The sequence below is a fragment of the Meleagris gallopavo genome, chromosome 1 (assembly GCF_905368555.1).
Source record: "Meleagris gallopavo chromosome 1, MGAL_WU_HG_1.1, whole genome shotgun sequence".
NCBI lineage: Eukaryota > Metazoa > Chordata > Aves > Galliformes > Phasianidae > Meleagris > Meleagris gallopavo.
This window is the reverse complement of record NC_139404.1, coordinates 150,631,999-150,651,257: the sequence shown is the minus strand read 5'-3', so window position 1 is coordinate 150,651,257 and position 19,259 is coordinate 150,631,999. Positions and strand designations below refer to the sequence as shown.

Below are 19,259 nucleotides of genomic sequence, written 5' to 3'. Positions count from 1 at the left end.
GATCTCAAGTTTGATGGTAGTTTCTGATCATTTTGCTTCTTATTCTTTTCCTTATTTTCCTTTAAGTGCACGCAGAAGCTATATTAATGAAACAATATTAAGGCTATGGAAAATGTCACATAATGGTTAGGGTGGTGATTTGCCGTTCTGAGCTCTGAGTACTTGCAGAAGAACAATTAAGTCACTTGAACTTTGCACTATTGGTCTGTAATTATTTATTGCTTTCACTTTGAGATTACAATCAGTGGCATCTGCATGTAGTTTTTAAGTTACTTATTATATACTTTGAAAAACATATACAGAAAATATTGCTTTTCCATTTCTAATTTTCAGGTTTATGGAATCAATGCTCTTAAGATTCTGAACTGTGCTAAGAGCTATGTTTCTAACTTCTTGCTTGTTGAATGAGGATATTTTGCAGCTTCACCACAATAACGTGAACAGTCTAAAATGTCAGATGAGCTTGTTACCTTGAGCAATACATGAAGCTGATAACCCCTTAATGATATACTCAAAAATGTACAGCAAAGAAAGCCTATTAATTTTCCAGAAGAGAGGAAAACTGCATAAAAAAGTGTTTAATGAACTGATTTCATACTTCTTTTTTCCCAAATAAGATAGGAACGTTATGGGGAAAAAAAAAGACTCTGATCATATTAAAGGCTTTGTCATAGTCCTTGAATCCACAGATCATATGAACGATCAAAACTTAAAGTTTACTGACACATTTGGTACATGATTTTGTGGATCTTAATATATCTTGCCTTAGAAGAATAAGTTGTGTAAACATTCATTTCTTTCCTAAGCTCCTAGTTATTTGCTCAACATATCAAAGGAATTGTAGCGATCCTTTGTCATCACTTGTGATAGCAGTAGTTATACTTTTCATGTTTGCCTTTTTTTATTCTCAATGTCAGTTTTCAAAGGTTAGTTTAAACAGGCAAACATACTGCTAACAGGTAAATGACTTGTATGTTGCAATGAATTGCTTTTACTTAATGCTCTTTAGTTGCGTTTGTCTTATGTTTTTCTGTTTTTACATGCTTAGCACGCCCAGTTTAGGGAGTCTAGGAGTCTGTTTGATGAAATATTCCACAGTCGTCCCGAGGTATGGTATAGTTCTCTCTAGCTTAGACTCTAATTGTGAATTTTCCTACTGGCACACAAATGCTCCTGGGTTTCATCATGCCCTTTTTTCCCCTCTCATCATTAAGTTTTCATTTTTGTCTTGTATGCTGAAAATATAATTTCTGGGTTTTACCAAGTTATTTAATCGTTTTTGCTTCTTAGTTTTTCTCTCTAAGCCTTCTGCATTGAGAACAGTTTTTTATCAGTTCAGTTATCCAAAGGTTCCTGAAAACTCTGATTCTTTCCTTGATTAAAGATGGTTGTCTCACTATATGCTGTGCCAGGTTTCAGTCTAAAAGAAGTTACAAAGTCGTTGAGGCTTAGTATAAACAAACAAGCAGCCTTCTCTTCCATAAAGAGCTATGGAGAGCACTGTAGTTCCAGAGGAGCAAATAGATTTGACATAATTAATGCTGTGTACCTTTTGATGTTCTTTAGCTTATAGATTTAGCTGATAGAAATTCCTCTATGTGATATATCATTTATCTTGATAATATATTTTGCTGTTTAACAATTTTCCTTTAATAGGAATATTAAATTTTCTGTTTATACAAATTTCAGCATGCCCAGCAATCAGAATAAATTTATCCATAATCCTTAATAGGACTATTTTGTCAAAAATCAATGAAAGATTGAAAAAAAAAAAAAATTTTAGCGATTTGTGTGCATATATATGTATGCATGTGTGTGTATATATATATAGCACTAGGATATCAGTGACATTCACATTATGAATATAAACATAAGCATAAAGTTATTCTTATTGAGTAAAATATTAGTATCTAATAGAAGTATTATTATGAAACTATTGAGTTTCTAATCATCACTTGAGAAAACAGTCATTTTGTATTGGCCCTTTTCATTTCCAAAATTTGGAACCAAAAAGGTGGCAAGCAATTATATTCTGAAGAAAGTGATAATTTTGACACTAAGTATAATGAGAGCACTGGTTTATGAAGGGCAACCTGTATTTGTGAGGCTTGAGCAGTGGACGGTTAATGTATTCTGTCTCCGGGACCAATGATAAAACCAAGTACTATGTGATTAGTGCTGAATATGGTTTAAAGGTAGGAAACTATTTCATTTTATTGAGGATTCCGATAACTTTAATAGGCTGGTTCTTGAAGACAGTAAATAGAACATAGTTCACTATAATTCCCTTTTGGCATAGAGTATGATGAATAATACTCAGTGAAAGTGCCTGTTTTCATGTCCATAGCCCATATACTGATGCATGTTTCTTCCATATACAAGCCCTAGTAACGTGTGTAGAGGTGAATATGTTAAACTTTTTACTGTAACTAAGCAAGATCATTTTGTGAAGGGTAAGACTGAGTTGGTGAACTGATTTGTTAAAGCCAGTGTGAGGTACAGCAGCTAGCAAATAATTTAAGGGGAAAAAATGGGGTTTTACAGACCTTATGAAATTAAAATTGAACACTTTTGTTGCTAAAACTTGGAAAAAAGCTTCTGAGGTATATGTATTTTAAATATAAGCACTTCAAGTATAACCTTTTGTTTAATGTATTTTTAGTCTTTCCCTTTCCTTCCCTTCCCCTCATCAGTCTTTCAGCTGCAGCAAAGTCATGCTAAATAAACTAATGCTTTCATGACTGCTTAAGGTGACCAGTTACGGACATCTGAAATTATCTAGAGCTGAGTTATACTCTCTTACTATTCAACTCTTTGTGATTTAATAGGAATTGTCCTTATGAACAGTAATGTTTTAATATTTTTTTGAGATAGAAAGACCTGATAAATGAACTGAAATGGAAGATAGCAACTGGAATTTCATGACCATGTTAATAAAGATTAATAATGGCTGTCTGGAGTTGGTACAATTTGTTCTAGCAAACTTAACTGGAATCACTACACTGGAAGATTTTTTTGCACTGTTCACAAAAGTGAATGTGACAATTGCTTGACAGATCATTGTGATTTTTAATTATCTTTTAGTTATGAATAGATGTATGTATAAAAATACATGTAAAGTAACCGCTGATACAGTGAGTGGATAATATGTTAAAATCATAGTACGAGAACAAGAAGTATGTTATTTCATTAGTAATTGTTTGCTCTGGGTAAAACAGATAAATCTCACTTTAAGCTCAATTTATTTTTCATTTTTTAATACGATATTTCTTCAATTCTAAGCCACTATGATCAGTTGTTGAAAAAGTGCAGGAAAAGTAAATGATGGTACTCATGTTTCTGCCTAGACTGCATTGTTACTGACAGCCATTATTTAACTTATTACCCTGCTTTGTTTTACTATTGTTCATTTAACATAATGTTTAGCTGTTTTCTACAGTTTTCATCACTCTTTAAAAATCTGTCACAATGGAAACTTAGGTTTCCCAGTCCACACAGCTGTACATGAATTCCAAGTCCTGTTGAAAATATTGAAAAACAGTACAGACCCATACTTTCAGTGTGTTAAGATTTAGTATTTTGACATGACCAGGTAAATTTCTGTGCTGTTTTGACTGACATCCATTTACTGTTGTTTAGTTTAGGTATTGTGTTTTCTGAGTTTAGATGTTTAAACAATTTTAATGTGCTCACGCCCTCTAGTGTCTCTACAGGTTTTGTTTCCTTTACATATATTTTACAGTGGTTTGTAGGATAATCTATAAATTGATTAGTGCTGTGCTTTTGTATCAGTGTTTTTAAGATACTAGCCTTATTCTAAATCCTTTTTCTTTAACTCAAAGCATTAAAAGATCTTTCTGTTAGAGAAAAAAATAAAACACACAAACTTTTGGGAAAAAATTATTAGTAACAACTTGGCTGCATATTAAAATAAATATAATAAGTGAAATTTTTTTATTGGTTTAGATTGCCAAAGTAGTCACTGGAAATAATTTATAGTTAAGATGAATAGACAATATCTTCTACAGAAACTGTTCAGTTAAATCCGTGCTCTGTCAACATAAGTAACATAAGCCTTGTTTACAGATATTATTTTTCTTTCAAGTTCCTTGATGTGGGCATGTTACAGAAATGTCAGTTCTTTTCTAGATTTAGAAATATGGTTAATACTGTAATCCTACAGTTAGTTATTCTAAAATAAACTTTTCACTAAATTATCACTAACCTGTAAATCCAGGAAGAAGAGTATCCACCACGGGATGATTTCAGTGATGCAGATCAGCTTAGAGTGGGCAATGATGGCATCTTCATGTTGGCATTTTTCAGTAAGTTATCTTGTATCCCAGACCTACAGAGGTATCTCTTAATCGTACCTTATTTCTGTGGAATATAAAAAGTAACTGTGATAAAACTGCTTTAATGTACTGTATTTTTTTTTACTTGTATGCAGATGTAAGTACATCCTGTTTTAGATGTAGCCAGCATTTTGCTTTTTTTTTTTTTTCCTGTGATACCTTTTGCGTATTAGGGGACAAAAATAATCATTGTTCTGAGATACAGCAAGACTGTACTGTTATACTATAAGTTGGGTAGTTCGGTTGTCTTCTAGTTGGGCAACCAGCTCTAAAGGCTGAATCACAGAGACCTGGCAACCAACTTTTAGGTAGAAGAAATTTGAGAGTGTACCGTATGAAAGTTGCCCGTATTAGTAGAGTGAATTATGTAGTTGTGTGTGGCCTCGTGGAACAAATGCAGCTACACTTAATTTCAGATTGAACTACCTGCTAGTACATAAATATGTAGAGTTTTCAGATAGTGCTGGCTGTAACCAGAGACTACTTGACCGGTTATTCAGGTACTGTCTCTGTATGCTGTGCATTCTTTGCCTTGTACTTTACCTACTGTGTTGAGCAAACTTAGATTTAGCCATTGGAAGTTATTTCTAGAAGAAAGTTGTTTCAGTTTCACTAATTACATAATTATTTCTAATTTTAAGGCTACTTCCCCATTCTGAAATGAATGAGTTTTTGGCAACCTGTGTAAAAGTTTGGGGCGAGGGATGCAGCCATTCTTCTTAGCAGTCATCAGGATGAAAGCTGATTATTCATTAAAATCCTCTACATGCCTTTGAACCTTTCATTTTAGTTCATGTCCCTTTTATGTCTGTCTTAGATATCTATTTCACGACTGGAGATGCAGGTTATAAAATTTCCAAATTTGTTCATGCTCATACATGATGCACAGCTTGGGGATTGTGTCTTGGAAGGAGAATAATTGGTCTATCTCACATAGCAAATATGCAAATATTTGTTTGGTGACAAAGTGACTTTTGTAACCTAATCTGTTTCTGTAATTGGACCGTAAAAAGGGTCTAATTTTGAGGGCTGAAGGGATTTCTTCAGTTTCTTTTTCCCTTTCTTCACCTGCCCTGTGTACTGTAACCAGGTATTTAACCTGTTTAGGTTCTGTACTGTATGAACTTGCTCTTGCTTTCAAGTCCTGATTCAGGCCTTCATTAGCACTGCAATTGGAAGTCAAGTGGATGAACTGATGGTTCCAAAATGTTTTAAGTCTTTTATATCATTAGTGAAAGCACATCAGTTTGCACTTAGGAGTGTGGTAGTTAAAATCACGCTGTACAGAAGCTGTGCTAGAAGCAAATAATTTTGACCATTATATGTAGTATTTACATATGAAAATTTATGTAGTTTATTTGGTGTTTATATTCATTATATGAGGAGTTAACAACTGAATATATAGATCTGTAATACTCATTTTCAGTGTTTTTTTTTTTTGTTGGAAGAATTAGATGAAAAAGGAACTAAACAACTTAGGGGGAATAGATCTTAAAAAAGTAGATCTTAAGTATGTGGGATGTATTCCTGCCCCTTCTCTTAAGGACCATAAATTTAATGTATGTAAATGTCATGGTTTTATGATTTTTGGTTATCACTATTCCACAGTAAACTCAGGTGAGCAGGAGTTAAAATTTCCAAAACAGCTCTATTTTTTTTTTTCTATGTAGGTTATGTTTAAATCCCGGAAGCAGAGGTGGCAGATCAGCAAGAATCTCGAATAAGTTTCCTCATGTAGTTAAAATGCAGGAAAACAGTATCAGGAACTGTGTTACAGTGAGAGGATCACAGAAAGAATGACTTTTTCTTGATGTGCTCACTCAGATTCTTTCCATGACTGTTACATACAGCACTCCTAGGAAGATCTTGGGAGATGGTTGCCTTAATTTTAAGTGTAAAACAGAAATTAGCTTCTGTTATTTCATTTTATTCAATGAAGCGTAATCAAATGTTTGTTTTTTTTTTACTGTTCCTGCCAGATGATTGGCATTTACTAGTGATGTGTAGCTACCATCTAGTGGTAGTTGCAGAATCTGCAAAAATATTTGTCTTGAGGCCATCTAGTGGTCAAATATTTCTTTTGTGGCAGCTTGGTATGTAAAAGTTAAAAACCTCTTTCTCATCTAAGTTGAAAAGTACTGTTGTGTTCTGTTGTGTTTGGCATAATGAAAGAAAAAGAGACAATATAGTCTAAGTCTTTTAGATCAACATGTTGCTTTGTTTTCAAAATGACTTAGGGTTTTGTGTATTTTTTTTTTTTTTTTTTTGGTTTAGCACTTGTTTCGGAAACTTAGGGGAAAAATTTGGAAACCAACCTATTTTATCTTTAAGGGATAAAATCATATGTTTTAAGAAACTTTTGGAGCTTGTGATTATGCTGGTGAGCAAAGAATGTGCTCTCTAGTAATCAAAGCTGGATTTCTATCAGTTTCTAGTGTCATAGAATGGTTTAGATTGGAGGGGACATTAAAGATAGTCTAGATCCAACCTCCCTGCCATGGGCAGAGTTGTCATCCACTAGATCAAGCTGTCCAGGATCCAAACCAGCCTGGCCCTTGAAAGCCTCCAAAGATCCATCCACAACTTCTCTGGGCAACCTGTTCCAGCACCTTACCACCCTCTGAGTAAAATAAATCTTCCTAATATCAAATTTAAATCTCCCCTATTTTAATTTTAAACCCATTCCTTGTCTTATGATCATCAGAATGTAGAAAGTCTGTTTCCCTAGTGCTTGTAAGTAAGTACTGGGAGAGTATGATGAGGTTTTGCTGGAGCCTTCTCTTCTCCAAGCTGAACAAGCTCAACTCCCTCAACCTTTGTTCATGGGAGAGACACTCCAACCCTTTAATAATCCTTGTGGCCCTCTGCTGACCCAGAGTGCTCCGCACTTGTTCTCTACTGGGGGCCCCAGGCTTGAACACAGTACTCCAGAAGGTCAGAGTAGAGAGGGACAATCGCCTCCCTTTCTGTGCTGGTTGTCCCTCTCTTGATGCATTGCAGGATACTGTTGGCCTTCTAAGCTGCAAGAGCACACTGCTGGTTCCTGTTCATCTTTTTTGTCCATCAGGGCCTCCCAAATCCTTCTCTTCAGGTGTCCTTGAACCCTAGAAAAAAAAAAATATGAATTTGAGCCCACAGATGAGTTGATAAAGGAAAGAAAAGAAGAAAGATGTTGGATCAAACAGCTGAATTTCAAGTTCTTATCTTGATGAGATGTGATTTGTTTTTGAATAATTTCTGGGCAATTTAAACATGTCTACAACTCAACATCAGAGAAGTCTCAATACAGAGAAATTTAAATTTTGTTCCAGGTGCTATGTTGGAACAATTCATACCCATTCCTTCATAAGCTAATGTTCAGTTTTTAAAGCTAGTAAATGCTTCAGTCAATAAACTGCACACAAGCTAGGAAATCTACCTGTGAAGGTTGCAAGCAGGCATGAATTGAGAAGTATTGTAAAGTCTAGGTTGGCTTAGCCACCAACAAAAAAAAGATCACAACAAATTCATTGGACAGACAACTCAGGGAATAAAGGAAATAATCGTGTATGGCTGCATTTTGTATATGTAGTTGCCATTATAATCTCATTACAGACTTGAGCTGTGTGTTAAATTTGGAACCAACATATATCTTCAGACCGGTTTTATATTTAGTATCATGGAAAAGATGTTAGTAAACTTAAGATGAGTAATTAATACGAAGCTGTGGAAAACTAAGTTAAAAAGATCAGTAAGTGGAGTGAAAGAATGCAAGGAGGAAGAAAGAGATATATTCTACTGTGCTTGTTGCTATTGTTGGATTTTCTAATGTAATAAGATTAGAAATGGAAAAACTACGTTTTCTGCATTGACTGTAAATTGTGGGAATAGAATGTGGCAGTATTGGCACTGGTCCTGTAACATGTTAATCAGTGACAGACAGTGGGATCAGGGGCACCCTCAGCACATTTGCAGATAGTGCTAAGCTGAGTGGTGCAGTTGATAGAACATAAGAGTTGCCATCCAAAGAGACCTGGACAAACTTGAGAAGTGGGCCAACATGAAACTAATGAGGATCAACAAGGTCAAGTGCAAGATGTTGCACTTGGATTGGAGTAATTCCAGGTATGTATGTCCTGGAAGAAGAATTTGTTGAGAGCTGACCTGTCGAGAAAGACTTGAGGAGGGGGAATGAGAGGGGCTGATGAATGAATAGCCTGGACATGAAGCAACAATGTGCTCTTGCAACTCTAAAGGCAAACAGAAAACACCGAAACTTTAACCTATCACACTTCTTGGAAAGCAGCTTCTTACCTGTTGCTCAGTACGAGTTTTGTTGTCATGAAATAACTCTAATGGCTGATTTTTTTTTTTTTTTAATGTAAAAGTACTTTCATATATGCTTACTCTCCTTGTCACTTCAAGAGTGTATTAAAAATAAGAACCTTAATCTTTAACAGTCCTACTTGTGTGTTGTTAGAGTAGTAAAAAGAGAGACTGAAGTCATGGCTTCAGTGCAGCCAGTGAAAGTTTAATCTAAATATCTTAAATTTATTAAAGAGAAGAGGACAGTACCTGAGAGTTAGGATAAGATATGAATATGATCTTTGGAATGGGAAACAGTTCTTGTTGCATAATGCAGAGGGTTGCATTTGTTGCAGTAAGAAGTTTGCACGACTTAGTGATTTCTGAGCTGTAGACAGGTATGCTTCGTTTTGTCAGTCTCTCTCCTACTTTGAAATAAGTAGAAACATATACAGAAGGCAAATCTCACTACTTAGTTCATGCATCCTAATGAAACTAAACTTGCATAATTTACAGTTTTTAGACAGTATATGCTTTTTCTTTCCCATTTTTGTTGTCTGATTCTAACTTGATGGAACAACACACTGAGTAAAGCAAAGGGAATAAAGTTTGAGCAGTACTGGAAAATGTTGATGCCTTGTCTTTCAGGAGTTGTTTAAATAACTCAATGTTAAACAACTTCCTGATACTCAGTGACTGAGGATTCTATTTTGAATTTTTTGCTTAGGATAATTTGAAAAAATAAAATTGTGTTTAAAAATTTGATTATAAGAACTTAATTCCCTTAGTATACTTGGGTAAATTATTTTTTTTACAATATATACAAAATGTAGGTGCTATAAATCCTTACCTTTATATATAACCATTAAAAGTGGTATTATGCTTAGTCCATTGTATACTTGTCTGTCGTCTTTCTCCTTACTGGCTTGCCTGTCAGAGCCACAATCAGTAGCTACCTTAAATAATGAGGAGAAGGGGAAGAGCAGTAACTAGTTATCACAGAATCACAGAATAGCTAGGGTTGGAAGGGACCTCAAGGGTCATGAATCTCCAACCCCCCTGCCACAGGCAGGGCCACCAACCTCCCCATTTAATACTAGACCAGGCTGTCCAGGGCCCCATGGGGCCTTGAACCCTCCAGGGACGGAGCATCCACAACCTCTCTGGGCAGCCTGTTCCAGCACCTCACCACTCTCTCTGTAAAGAACTTCCCCCTGAAATCCAACCTAAATCTTCCCTCTCTCACCTTCAAACCATTTCCCCTTGTCCTGCAGTTATCTACCCTTTCAAAGAGTTGATTCCCCTCCTGTTCGTAGGTTCCCTTCAGGTACTGAAAGGCTGCAGTGAGGTCACCCTGCAGCTGCCTTTTCTTCAGGCTGAACAAGCCCAGCTCCCTCAGCCTGTGGTTATGTATGGGGAGAAACAGACACTCTGAATAACTAATTTCTGCAAATGTTACTCTTGAAAGTATGGTGAATTTGAAAAGCGTGCTTAAAAATGAGAATTCCTGCTTCCAGAGCAATGTGTCCAAGCTTTCTCAAATGTAAATGCCATCTCTTTTGGAAAGCTGTGTAAATGTCAGGATTGCCAACATGTTGTTCTGCAACTGATACATAATAAAATACTATTTGTTTATTTCTTTTCTGCGTATACTGAGTTGGATCAGTGTTTATTTAAAGTTTTGAGGTTTTTTTGTTAGTAATTAACATAAAAGTAAACTTTCTCATTATCATCAGAGGCAAGTTGTTTTCTCACTTGTACAAAATGACTGATGATGATGTGAAGTCTTTCAAAATTTCTCTTGAAACTTCAGTTCTTTAAGTGAATGGAACTTCAGTATTACAAACTACTCAATTTCTGCACTTGTGGAAAAATCATCACGACTTAATGTAATTATTGGAGGAATTGTAACGAGGTTTTAAATTGCAAAGAAATAAATAAGAAAACTCTTGAAAGGCTTACCTAGAAACAGTTTTTCTGTTCCTAAAGTTTTACTGTGTGTTCAAATTTTTACTGCAAAGACAGACATTTCCTGTATGATGTAATGCTCTGCCCGCAACTATTGGGTCTTAGTTCATTCAGAATTTGTGTGCAGAGATTCTCTCCTCTGTCCTACATCCATTCCTCCCTACCTCTTTGATGTCTTCTGGGTTTACTGTGGTCTTAATTTCCTTCATGTACATTGTCTGGTCCTTTCTGGGAGTTGTCATCTTCCTTTAGCACTCTCAGTTGTTCTAATCTATGGCCTTTTCTTCAGTTTCCTCACTCCAAAGGCTGGTATACTGCCTAATTGGGATTTACCCCACTTTGACCCAATGCACGCAGACTGAACTCTGTACATATGATATTGTTGCTTGTTAACTGGATAAACAGTAAGGCATATAATTGTATTGTAGTGTATATGTAATTGTGTTACTACTGAGAGCTGTATGAAATTAACAGAAGTAGCAATAGTATTCATGCTCAATGTTTTTATTGCTTCATTATTTTTTTTTTGAAGTTTCTATGTGAAGGATGCTTGGATATAGATCTAGAAGAGAAGACAGTAACCAATGAAACACCAACTTTTCAACTTATCTTCATATACCGTGTTTGCAGAGCAAGATCAGATGCTTTTACTTTGTTCTATTCAAACTGAATAAAGCTGAATATGCAACCTTGGCGCGCATATAACTGGATTATAAAATTGTAGCAAGTTTATTTTCTGTTTGAATCCAAATATTGTATGCTCAAGTCCTTTATTTGCATTCACTCTTCTTGTCTACTGTTGTCTGCTCGGATTTCTGTAGCAAAGTATTACTTTCATGTTGGAATGTTCTCTTGTTTAAAGTATTAGGTCAGAGCCTGTTTACCATTTATTTTATTATTAAGTGACTCTACCACTGAAAATGTCTAGGTTCAAAATAATCTGACAGCTTGAATTACCAAAAGGGAACTGCAGACTCTGTAAGCATGTCCTTTTTAGTTAATAAGTGAAATTAATGTGAAGTCTGTTTGCTTAGCTATACAGATTAACATAAGCTACTGTTTCTTTTATTTTATAGTGGCGTTTATTTTCAACTGGATTGGATTTTGTTTATCTTTCTGTATAACCAATACCATAGCTGGAAGGTATGGTGCAATCTGTGGATTTGGTCTCTCTTTGATCAAATGGATTCTCATTGTACGGGTATGTTTTTTGATTCTGCTTGTAGAACCAACCCATAATAATTTATCCAAGCATACACAGTATTGGCATTATAAACAAGTATATTAGTTTCCAGCACTTAGTGCCTAGAACTTTTTCGAACTTGCACTTTAGTAGGGAATTTACTTGCTATATGTTCATATGTATTTAGTAACAATGAAGCTTAATCTATTTTTATCTGATTTATCATTTATGTGGCACTTCCTTTAAAATAAACATAGATTGACTCATTCTTTGCACAAATATTTAAAGGCATGCATAAGTGGAGCAAATATAAAAATATAATTTTTATTATTCAGAAAGTTTCCGAAAAGAAAAATTGATAAGTGGTGGCTCAGCCTATCAAAGGAAAAAAAACCAAACCAAAACAACAACAACAGCAACAACAAAAAACCCCCGCTACTTTCTTATATCTCCCAGGGAAAAAGAAAACCAGGTACATGCAGTGTTGAGTCAAAATCAAATTTGAAATTAGTCATATTTTTACCAGCTTAAGTACTTTCAGAAAGCTATGCTAACTAAACGGAGGCAATTTCTCTAAGAGAATACTAGATGAAACTTAATAATTCTGAATTTGAATTGCATGTATCTCTGGCACAACATTAAAATCTCATCCTGCCTATTGAAGGAGAAGATCTGGGATTAATAGTAGTCTTTTATGTGCTGCCAACACTGATTTTTTTTTTTTTCTCCTGTATGTGCTACTAATATAACTTCATTTACTCTTTGCACAATAGTGCAAGGATTGTAGTGAGGAGAGATTTCATGGGGTCTTGGGTGGCACATGTCCTGCATCCTTCTTACATCTGAAAGGTATTTTCTGTTCTTCCCCAAGACAGAGGAATGCTACCAGACTAGATGGGGTTCTGATATATTTAAGTGGATTCAGGTTTGGAATGGAATTTGTCTTAATGGACAAAACATGAATTTTTTTAACTATGTATCTATTGTATCTCTTTTTTACTTCAGTTCAGGCATGCAAAACACAAGGCACAACTTGATTGTTGCGTGTTTATTATTCTTGTCTACTTGAAAATACGCTCATAACACTAAAATGAACATATACTAAACTTCTTTAAATAATTACTAAGTTGTAGCCTGTATTTCAAATCTTTTGTATAATCTGTTACTAATTTGGAAACACTAGATCTGATCAATTCCAAGACCTCAAGGCTTCTTTTTCATAGTGGAGGTTATCTTCCTGTGCTGTATCCCTTTCTAGAGAAAATAACAGAAGCAAATAGGATATATGCTGACAGTTTTGTTTTAATGGTGACGCACATGTGTATGCACAAAAATATTCTATTCCATTATTTCAATCTCCTCAAATGGTTTGTGCTGCGCTTCATTCAGTAGTAAGAAAAAAAATTGCCTAAGTAGTCCTATTATACACGTCTAGCTTTAAAAAAAAGTATAGAAAACAAATAGAATTAGTTTTATTGTTCATAAGTTTTGCAACAATGATTTCTTTTGCTTGAAAAACAGCAAGAGTAATGCATACAGGCCAGTACTTGATTGATCAGTGATTTTAAGGTATTTTTCCAATTAAATAAAAATGTAAGTTTTCTTGTTTTTTTTTTTTTTAAGGATATGTGCTTAAAGAAACAGGTGAAGTTGGATTAATAATGCTGTGATCTTTCTGGGAATTGAGTATTCATTTGATATTTTAATGAACTTATGAAAAGCATCATGCTTACTGCTGAATAATAGAAACTGTAGTATTTATATAGGGGTAAATTATGTACTGGTTCTTTTAATTCAGCTTAGCAATTCTATTTTTAGGTTATTTTTTTTCTTGGATTATCATTAGAAGTGAATACAGTAGAGAATTAAGCCTTTAAAGATTTCAGAGGAGGTGGCTATATTTTGAAGAAAACAATTTCAGTGCAGTTACTTGTGGGGAGCAAAAAACAACAGCTATATCTACAGTTCTTTCAGCATCTGTGATTTTTATCTGTTTCAAGAGGTTGTCCGATAGTACTCTTTTTTTTGTAGAGTAAGTGATGCCTGAGTTGCATGATTTCTTGGTTGATAACTACTGAAGTGCCCTAGAAATGAAACTGTGGTCTACAGGGACAGGATACAATAAATGTACTGAATGAAGGAATGGAGGTGTATGATAAATATACAAAGCTACTAAAAAGGTTTTTTAGTTCCTTCAAGCAACTTTTCACGTATCTCCTTGTTCTGTTTCTTATGTATGCTTTGGAGACGTTTGATTAGCCTTTTTTTTTATCAGTGAAGCATGCAGTCTGGAGTCTGGTAAAGGCAAAGATACCTGTCTCCAACATCATCACACCCTGCCCTGCAGCTGCCTCCCACATCAGAGAGGACAAAACTGTCTACCATGATCACTAACAGGAACAGTTGAAATGCCTCTTCAAGGTTCATTTAGTTGTGTTCAGCTCACTGCTGGGAACTGAATGCTAGTTTGAAAATGAAAAGACTTTAATGAGTTGGAGGTCTTTATGGGGCTGGTATTCTTGGCAGCGATTAACAGTAGGGGGTATACAGAAGGTCAAAAGCTCTTCTTTTGAGGGGTCAGCAGAACATCCCCATCTGATAAGATTAAACTAATGTGGCTTTTGGTGTTAATATCTGAAGCAGCAGGCTGCTATAATGTGTTTGGGATGGCAGGAAAAAAAATTGTCAGTGGTGATTCATCCTAATAGAAAATGTCAGATGATTCTAGCATGTATTACTTGCCAGGAGCTATATCTATATCTATATATCTATATGAATGCTACACACACACACACACACACACACACACACACACCACATACATATATAATATCTCTTTAAAGATTTGAAATAATTACCAGTATCACGTTGACTTTGACAGCTTTTCTTGTATATTAAACTACTGCACAAATACTGGTTTTGCATTTTAGGAGAATACATTATTTTAACTTGAATTTACTTTTTTCTTTGTTCCCAGTATTTGCGTGAAGCATTAAATGTGTCTTAGTCATTTGTCTTACTAAGCCTTGTTTATAAATTGCAGTTTTCAGATTACTTTACTGGATATTTCAATGGACAGTACTGGCTTTGGTGGATATTTCTGGTACTTGGTAAGTGCAAAGGAAAATATTTCTGTTTTGTTGAAATACGTCACGTCCTTGTGAGTAGCGTTCTATAACATGCTCATCTGTATACTTTTATTTTGCTGTTGATAGTTTCGTAGTTTGTATTTCTGTAATGTTCACTAGGTTACTACCATGTTATGTTACTGTGTGAACTGCAGAGTATTCACTTAACATTCATATGAAAATTCTGTTTTACATGTGTAATTATGTACGTAACTGAGACTTGTAACTTGTGCTTTTTAATTTGCTCATGCTGATGTAAGGGGGCAGAATTGCGTAAAGTTTCTAGGTTTTATGCAGAGAACGTAGTGAAAGTGAGTGATACCAAGTACTTATATATGATTTGTATGTCAAGCCTTAACATTTTAAGAAATACGACTGACCTTAGGAAGGTGGAGTCAGGTACCTTGCACATAGGTTGTAAAGTGTCCTTTTCTAGTCTTTTCTAGTCCTTTGAAATGCATACTGCATCAGTAGTTAATCAGTCAGACAAGAGAATGGCTTCATGCTTTCTGATCACAGTGTTTCTGTGACATCAGCTTTTTCTAAAGTCTGTCTGCTTGTGCTCAAAGTTTTAGACAGAAGACTAGAACTTGATGAGTATACTTTTAATAATGATACACCAAACCTCAAGCGTTTTGCCCCTTTTCCTACTGTGGATCTTGTGATTTGAATGTGAAATTTGGAGTGATTTGCTTTTACAGGATGAGTGCTACCATCCATTTTATTTTCTAGCTCTGGAAACATAGTAAACTGCTGGTTCAGTAGGTGGCACTCTTCGCTTTGAGTCTAACAGCACACTGTAGTAAAATGTTAAATAATTTTTTTTTTGAGTGAGAAATCTGATTGCTTTTGATTTGTTTATCACACAGAAGAAAAGCCTAAAACATTGTTATTTTTTATGTACTTTATATATCTTCCTCTTAATAAAGTTTGAGGATATTCAGTAGGCTTTTTAATAGCTGCTTCTACTGTTGTGCTCTGTATATTTCTTTTTTACTAGAGGCATATAGAAACTGCAGATGTAAACTCCACAACACCAGTTGAGATGATTGTTTAAGTAGCAAGTGAAACAATTATTTCCATGTTCAAATATCTCCAGATAAACTTCTAGTTAAAGCAAACCTTTGTGGTGCTTTTTTTTTTCTATTCTTTTGCATTACTTGTCCTATTCAGAAGTCAGTCCACTTTGATTTTGGAAAGCCTTATTTTCAGCCTGAGCTTTACTGACCTTTTATTCCAAGGCACTGTGATCCATGCACTTTATATCCAGCATTAGTATTCCTTTGTCTTACAGATGTTTTACATGACGTAAGCCAACAGTGTTTTTAAACTGATAAGATGGTTTAAACTGAAATTGCTAGAATACTATACATGGATTTACTCCTATATACCTTCTTACTAGCAAATGAAGAAGTATTATTAAATTATGGAGATTCTGACAGCTAGGTCTGTATATCATGGTTTCAGGTAACTTTCCAATCAGAATGTACTAAGTAGTATATCCTGTTTATCTTTAAAAGTGAGTAAATAGAATCTGACTCTTCCTTTCTGTTTTTTTTTTTTTTTTGACGTACTTAAGCCCATGTTTTGCTGTCTTTCTCTTCTGGTTTTTACCCATCTGTACATGCTCCCCTCACTTCTTCTAAAGTCTGGAAAAATCTTGGAAAAGTGAAATGGTCTGTTTCCAAAGACTTATCATGCACTGCGAACAAAGTGGGGAGAGAGACAATTTTCATATTTAAATTTAAATGTTAGCCAAGGTTTCTTTCTAAGGAATACAATGGAAACGGTATTGTGTTGTTTTCTCTTTCTTCTCTAAAAGTAGAAATATGGTTGAACATAGACTGGTTTTCCAGCTTGTAATGCAGGAGATATGTTTTCAGACACCTTAAAATCTTCCTTAACCACCTTTTGCTGTTTTAGCTGATTCTGAACTGAATATGGGACTATTTCTGGTAGTGTCTGTGTAGCAGCTTTTCTAATAGACTGATTTTTGATCTAGATCTTACTGCTCTATTTTCCATCCAGAATTCACCTTAATCATAGAAATGACCTCAGGTCAAGGTTCCAGTAGTCAGTATATTATTCTGTAGGGTTGTTTTTTTTTTTTTTGGTCTGTGTATGTTTTAAGGAAGTTGAATTTGAAGATGCAAAAGAGAAGTAAAATAAAAATTGGAAAAAAAAGAACTTTTACAATAGAAATGAGCATAGGAAACTATTTCAACAGGAAGAGCAAAAAGAAAAAGTGTGTCAAATAGCAAAACATCTGTGTAACTGTAGATCATTATTATTAAGATATAAAAGAACAGAATGAAATCCTTTGCTGAATTTGTTAATCTTTGTTTGAATTTTTATTTGAATCTTTGGAATGTGTTTATGCGTACATATAAACACAGGTATGTATTTTCAAGGTTTCTACATGTTCTTGAAAAACGCAAATGAACCCAATCTCTGTATACTGAGAGCTACCCCTAGAAATCAGTTATCTACCTAAAGCATATATATGGTAAACTTAATTTTCTGACTCTGGTCATCTTGCCTTTTAAATGCTAAGATGTATATTTAATCTAAACTTAGGATCCTACTCTTGCTGAGTGTGTATTTTGCTGCTCTAAGGGCAAGTACCAGATACAGCATAGGAATACAAGGATTAAATGTGCCAACATATCAGTCTTAGATTATGTTAAAATAAATAAATAAATAAAGTGTTAGGGATTTGTGTTGTTTCTATAGACTTTGAAAATATTTATTAATACTTGCTGTATTTTGTTGATGTCAAAATGATAAATGAGCTCTCAAATGGATAGCATGATGTTTCTGCTCTTTCTTGAATATTTACAATTTGGTTTTCTGTGTCTCAACCGCAGGCTGGGGGGGGTTTCTCGCATAAGAATGGAGGAAAAAAGAACACAGACCTGCTTAGATAGAACATCCTGTTGTAGAATGAATTGCTCTAAATTTCTGCTTTTCTCTGCTATCTGTATAAGTCAGATTTCAAACTCCAAATCTTTGGGGGTGAATTGATCTGTTAAGCCAAGGAGAATCCAACAGAGCTAAAAAAAAATCTGTTGAAGCTAATTTATCAGAGGAAAATGGACCAAAGAGCTCTACATCTCTGTAGATGTTCACTGCACAACAGTGCTTTTCTGGGTGTGTCTGAATTTAAAAAAAAATTAATACTTTTTGTTCACTCCACAATTAAATTGTTAGACACGATGAGTAGCTTTCTTTGAGTTGACTGCTGTTCATATTCCTCTTTGGCAAGTGCATTTTTCTAGGTTTCTAGGTTTAATCTTGAGCCATAATCTCCTGGAATTTATTATTGTCTTGTTGTAAGAACAATTTGTATTGTGTTCTCTTTATTTTGACTCCTTAATCCTTACATCCAAAGTAAGTTTTGTACTTCAGATACTCTTCTAGCACAGTAGTAAGTTCTTTAAAGAGTTTTATCTGAATATCATGTGGAATACGTATTCTCTTTTTAGTGCTTTTCATGTAGTCTCTTAGCAGATGATACAGTAACTCAGAATAAGTGTAAAATAATTGAAAAACATTCCATAATGATATATTCTTATATAATACAAAGTAAAAGTAGAAGGCTTGCTTGTTAAATTTGTAAATGATGCATAAAGGCCTCTGTTTTTTGTATAACATGAACTTTTAAGAATAATTTTTAGTGGGATATTTCAGGTCGATATACTTCATTTTGTTCATTTTCTACACCTTCAGGACTCCTCCTGTTCTTTCGAGGCTTTGTCAATTATCTTAAAGTCAGAAACATGTCTGAAAGCATGGCAGCTGCTCACAGAACAAGATTCTTTTTCTTGTATTAAAGGTAAGCAGTTTATACGTTGAGATGAGATTTATCTCCCAGACAAACTGGATGAAATATTTGCATTTAAAAACAGACAACCTTCAGTCACACAGCAAGAACATCTTGCTGTTGCATGATTTTTGAACATTATGAATGTTGCCTCTATTCTACATGTACTTGGGAATATCTTAAGTCTCTTGAAATTATTAAATTTGAAAATAAACAATGTGTACTCATTGCTACCCTCAGTCCTCCCTGGAACCAATGTTCAGTAACAAAAAACAAAAACAAAATAGAACTAGTAATTTATTATGTGCTAGATGTAGTATTTGTTGCCCATCAAGATACTGTCCTTTGTGTAGGAAAACTGACTTTAGTTGTCAATCTTGCCTGTGTAATAAATCTGACATGATTTTGAACATGCAAACAATAGGTAAGTGTTGCTTCTCTTTACATGACTGGCCTAAGACAGTCACATACAAGCATGATTATTGTGTATGCAACAATGTGTTCTATATATCCTTCAG

At 34.6% G+C, this 19,259-nt stretch overlaps 1 protein-coding gene across 7 annotated transcripts in view; it reads left to right on the top strand.

Annotated features, from left to right (window-relative positions):
• Window positions 1–19,259, top strand: part of NDFIP2 (Nedd4 family interacting protein 2) — a 47,533-nt gene that overhangs the window by 25,208 nt on the left and 3,066 nt on the right. For 3 of the 7 annotated variants that reach the window (XM_085215648.1, XM_085215649.1, XM_085215647.1), the window contains 5 exons: window positions 1,049–1,108; window positions 4,238–4,325; window positions 11,684–11,808; window positions 14,834–14,900; window positions 18,648–18,753. In XM_085215648.1, coding sequence (XP_085071774.1) covers window positions 1,049–1,108; window positions 4,238–4,325; window positions 11,684–11,808; window positions 14,834–14,900; window positions 18,648–18,751 — 444 coding nt within the window. In that variant the 3' untranslated portion in view covers window positions 18,752–18,753. The remainder of the gene's footprint in view (window positions 1–1,048; window positions 1,109–4,237; window positions 4,326–11,683; window positions 11,809–14,833; window positions 14,901–18,647; window positions 18,754–19,259) is intronic. The other 4 variants (XM_085215651.1, XM_031557826.2, XM_085215650.1 and 1 more) reach the window with 3 other exon arrangements.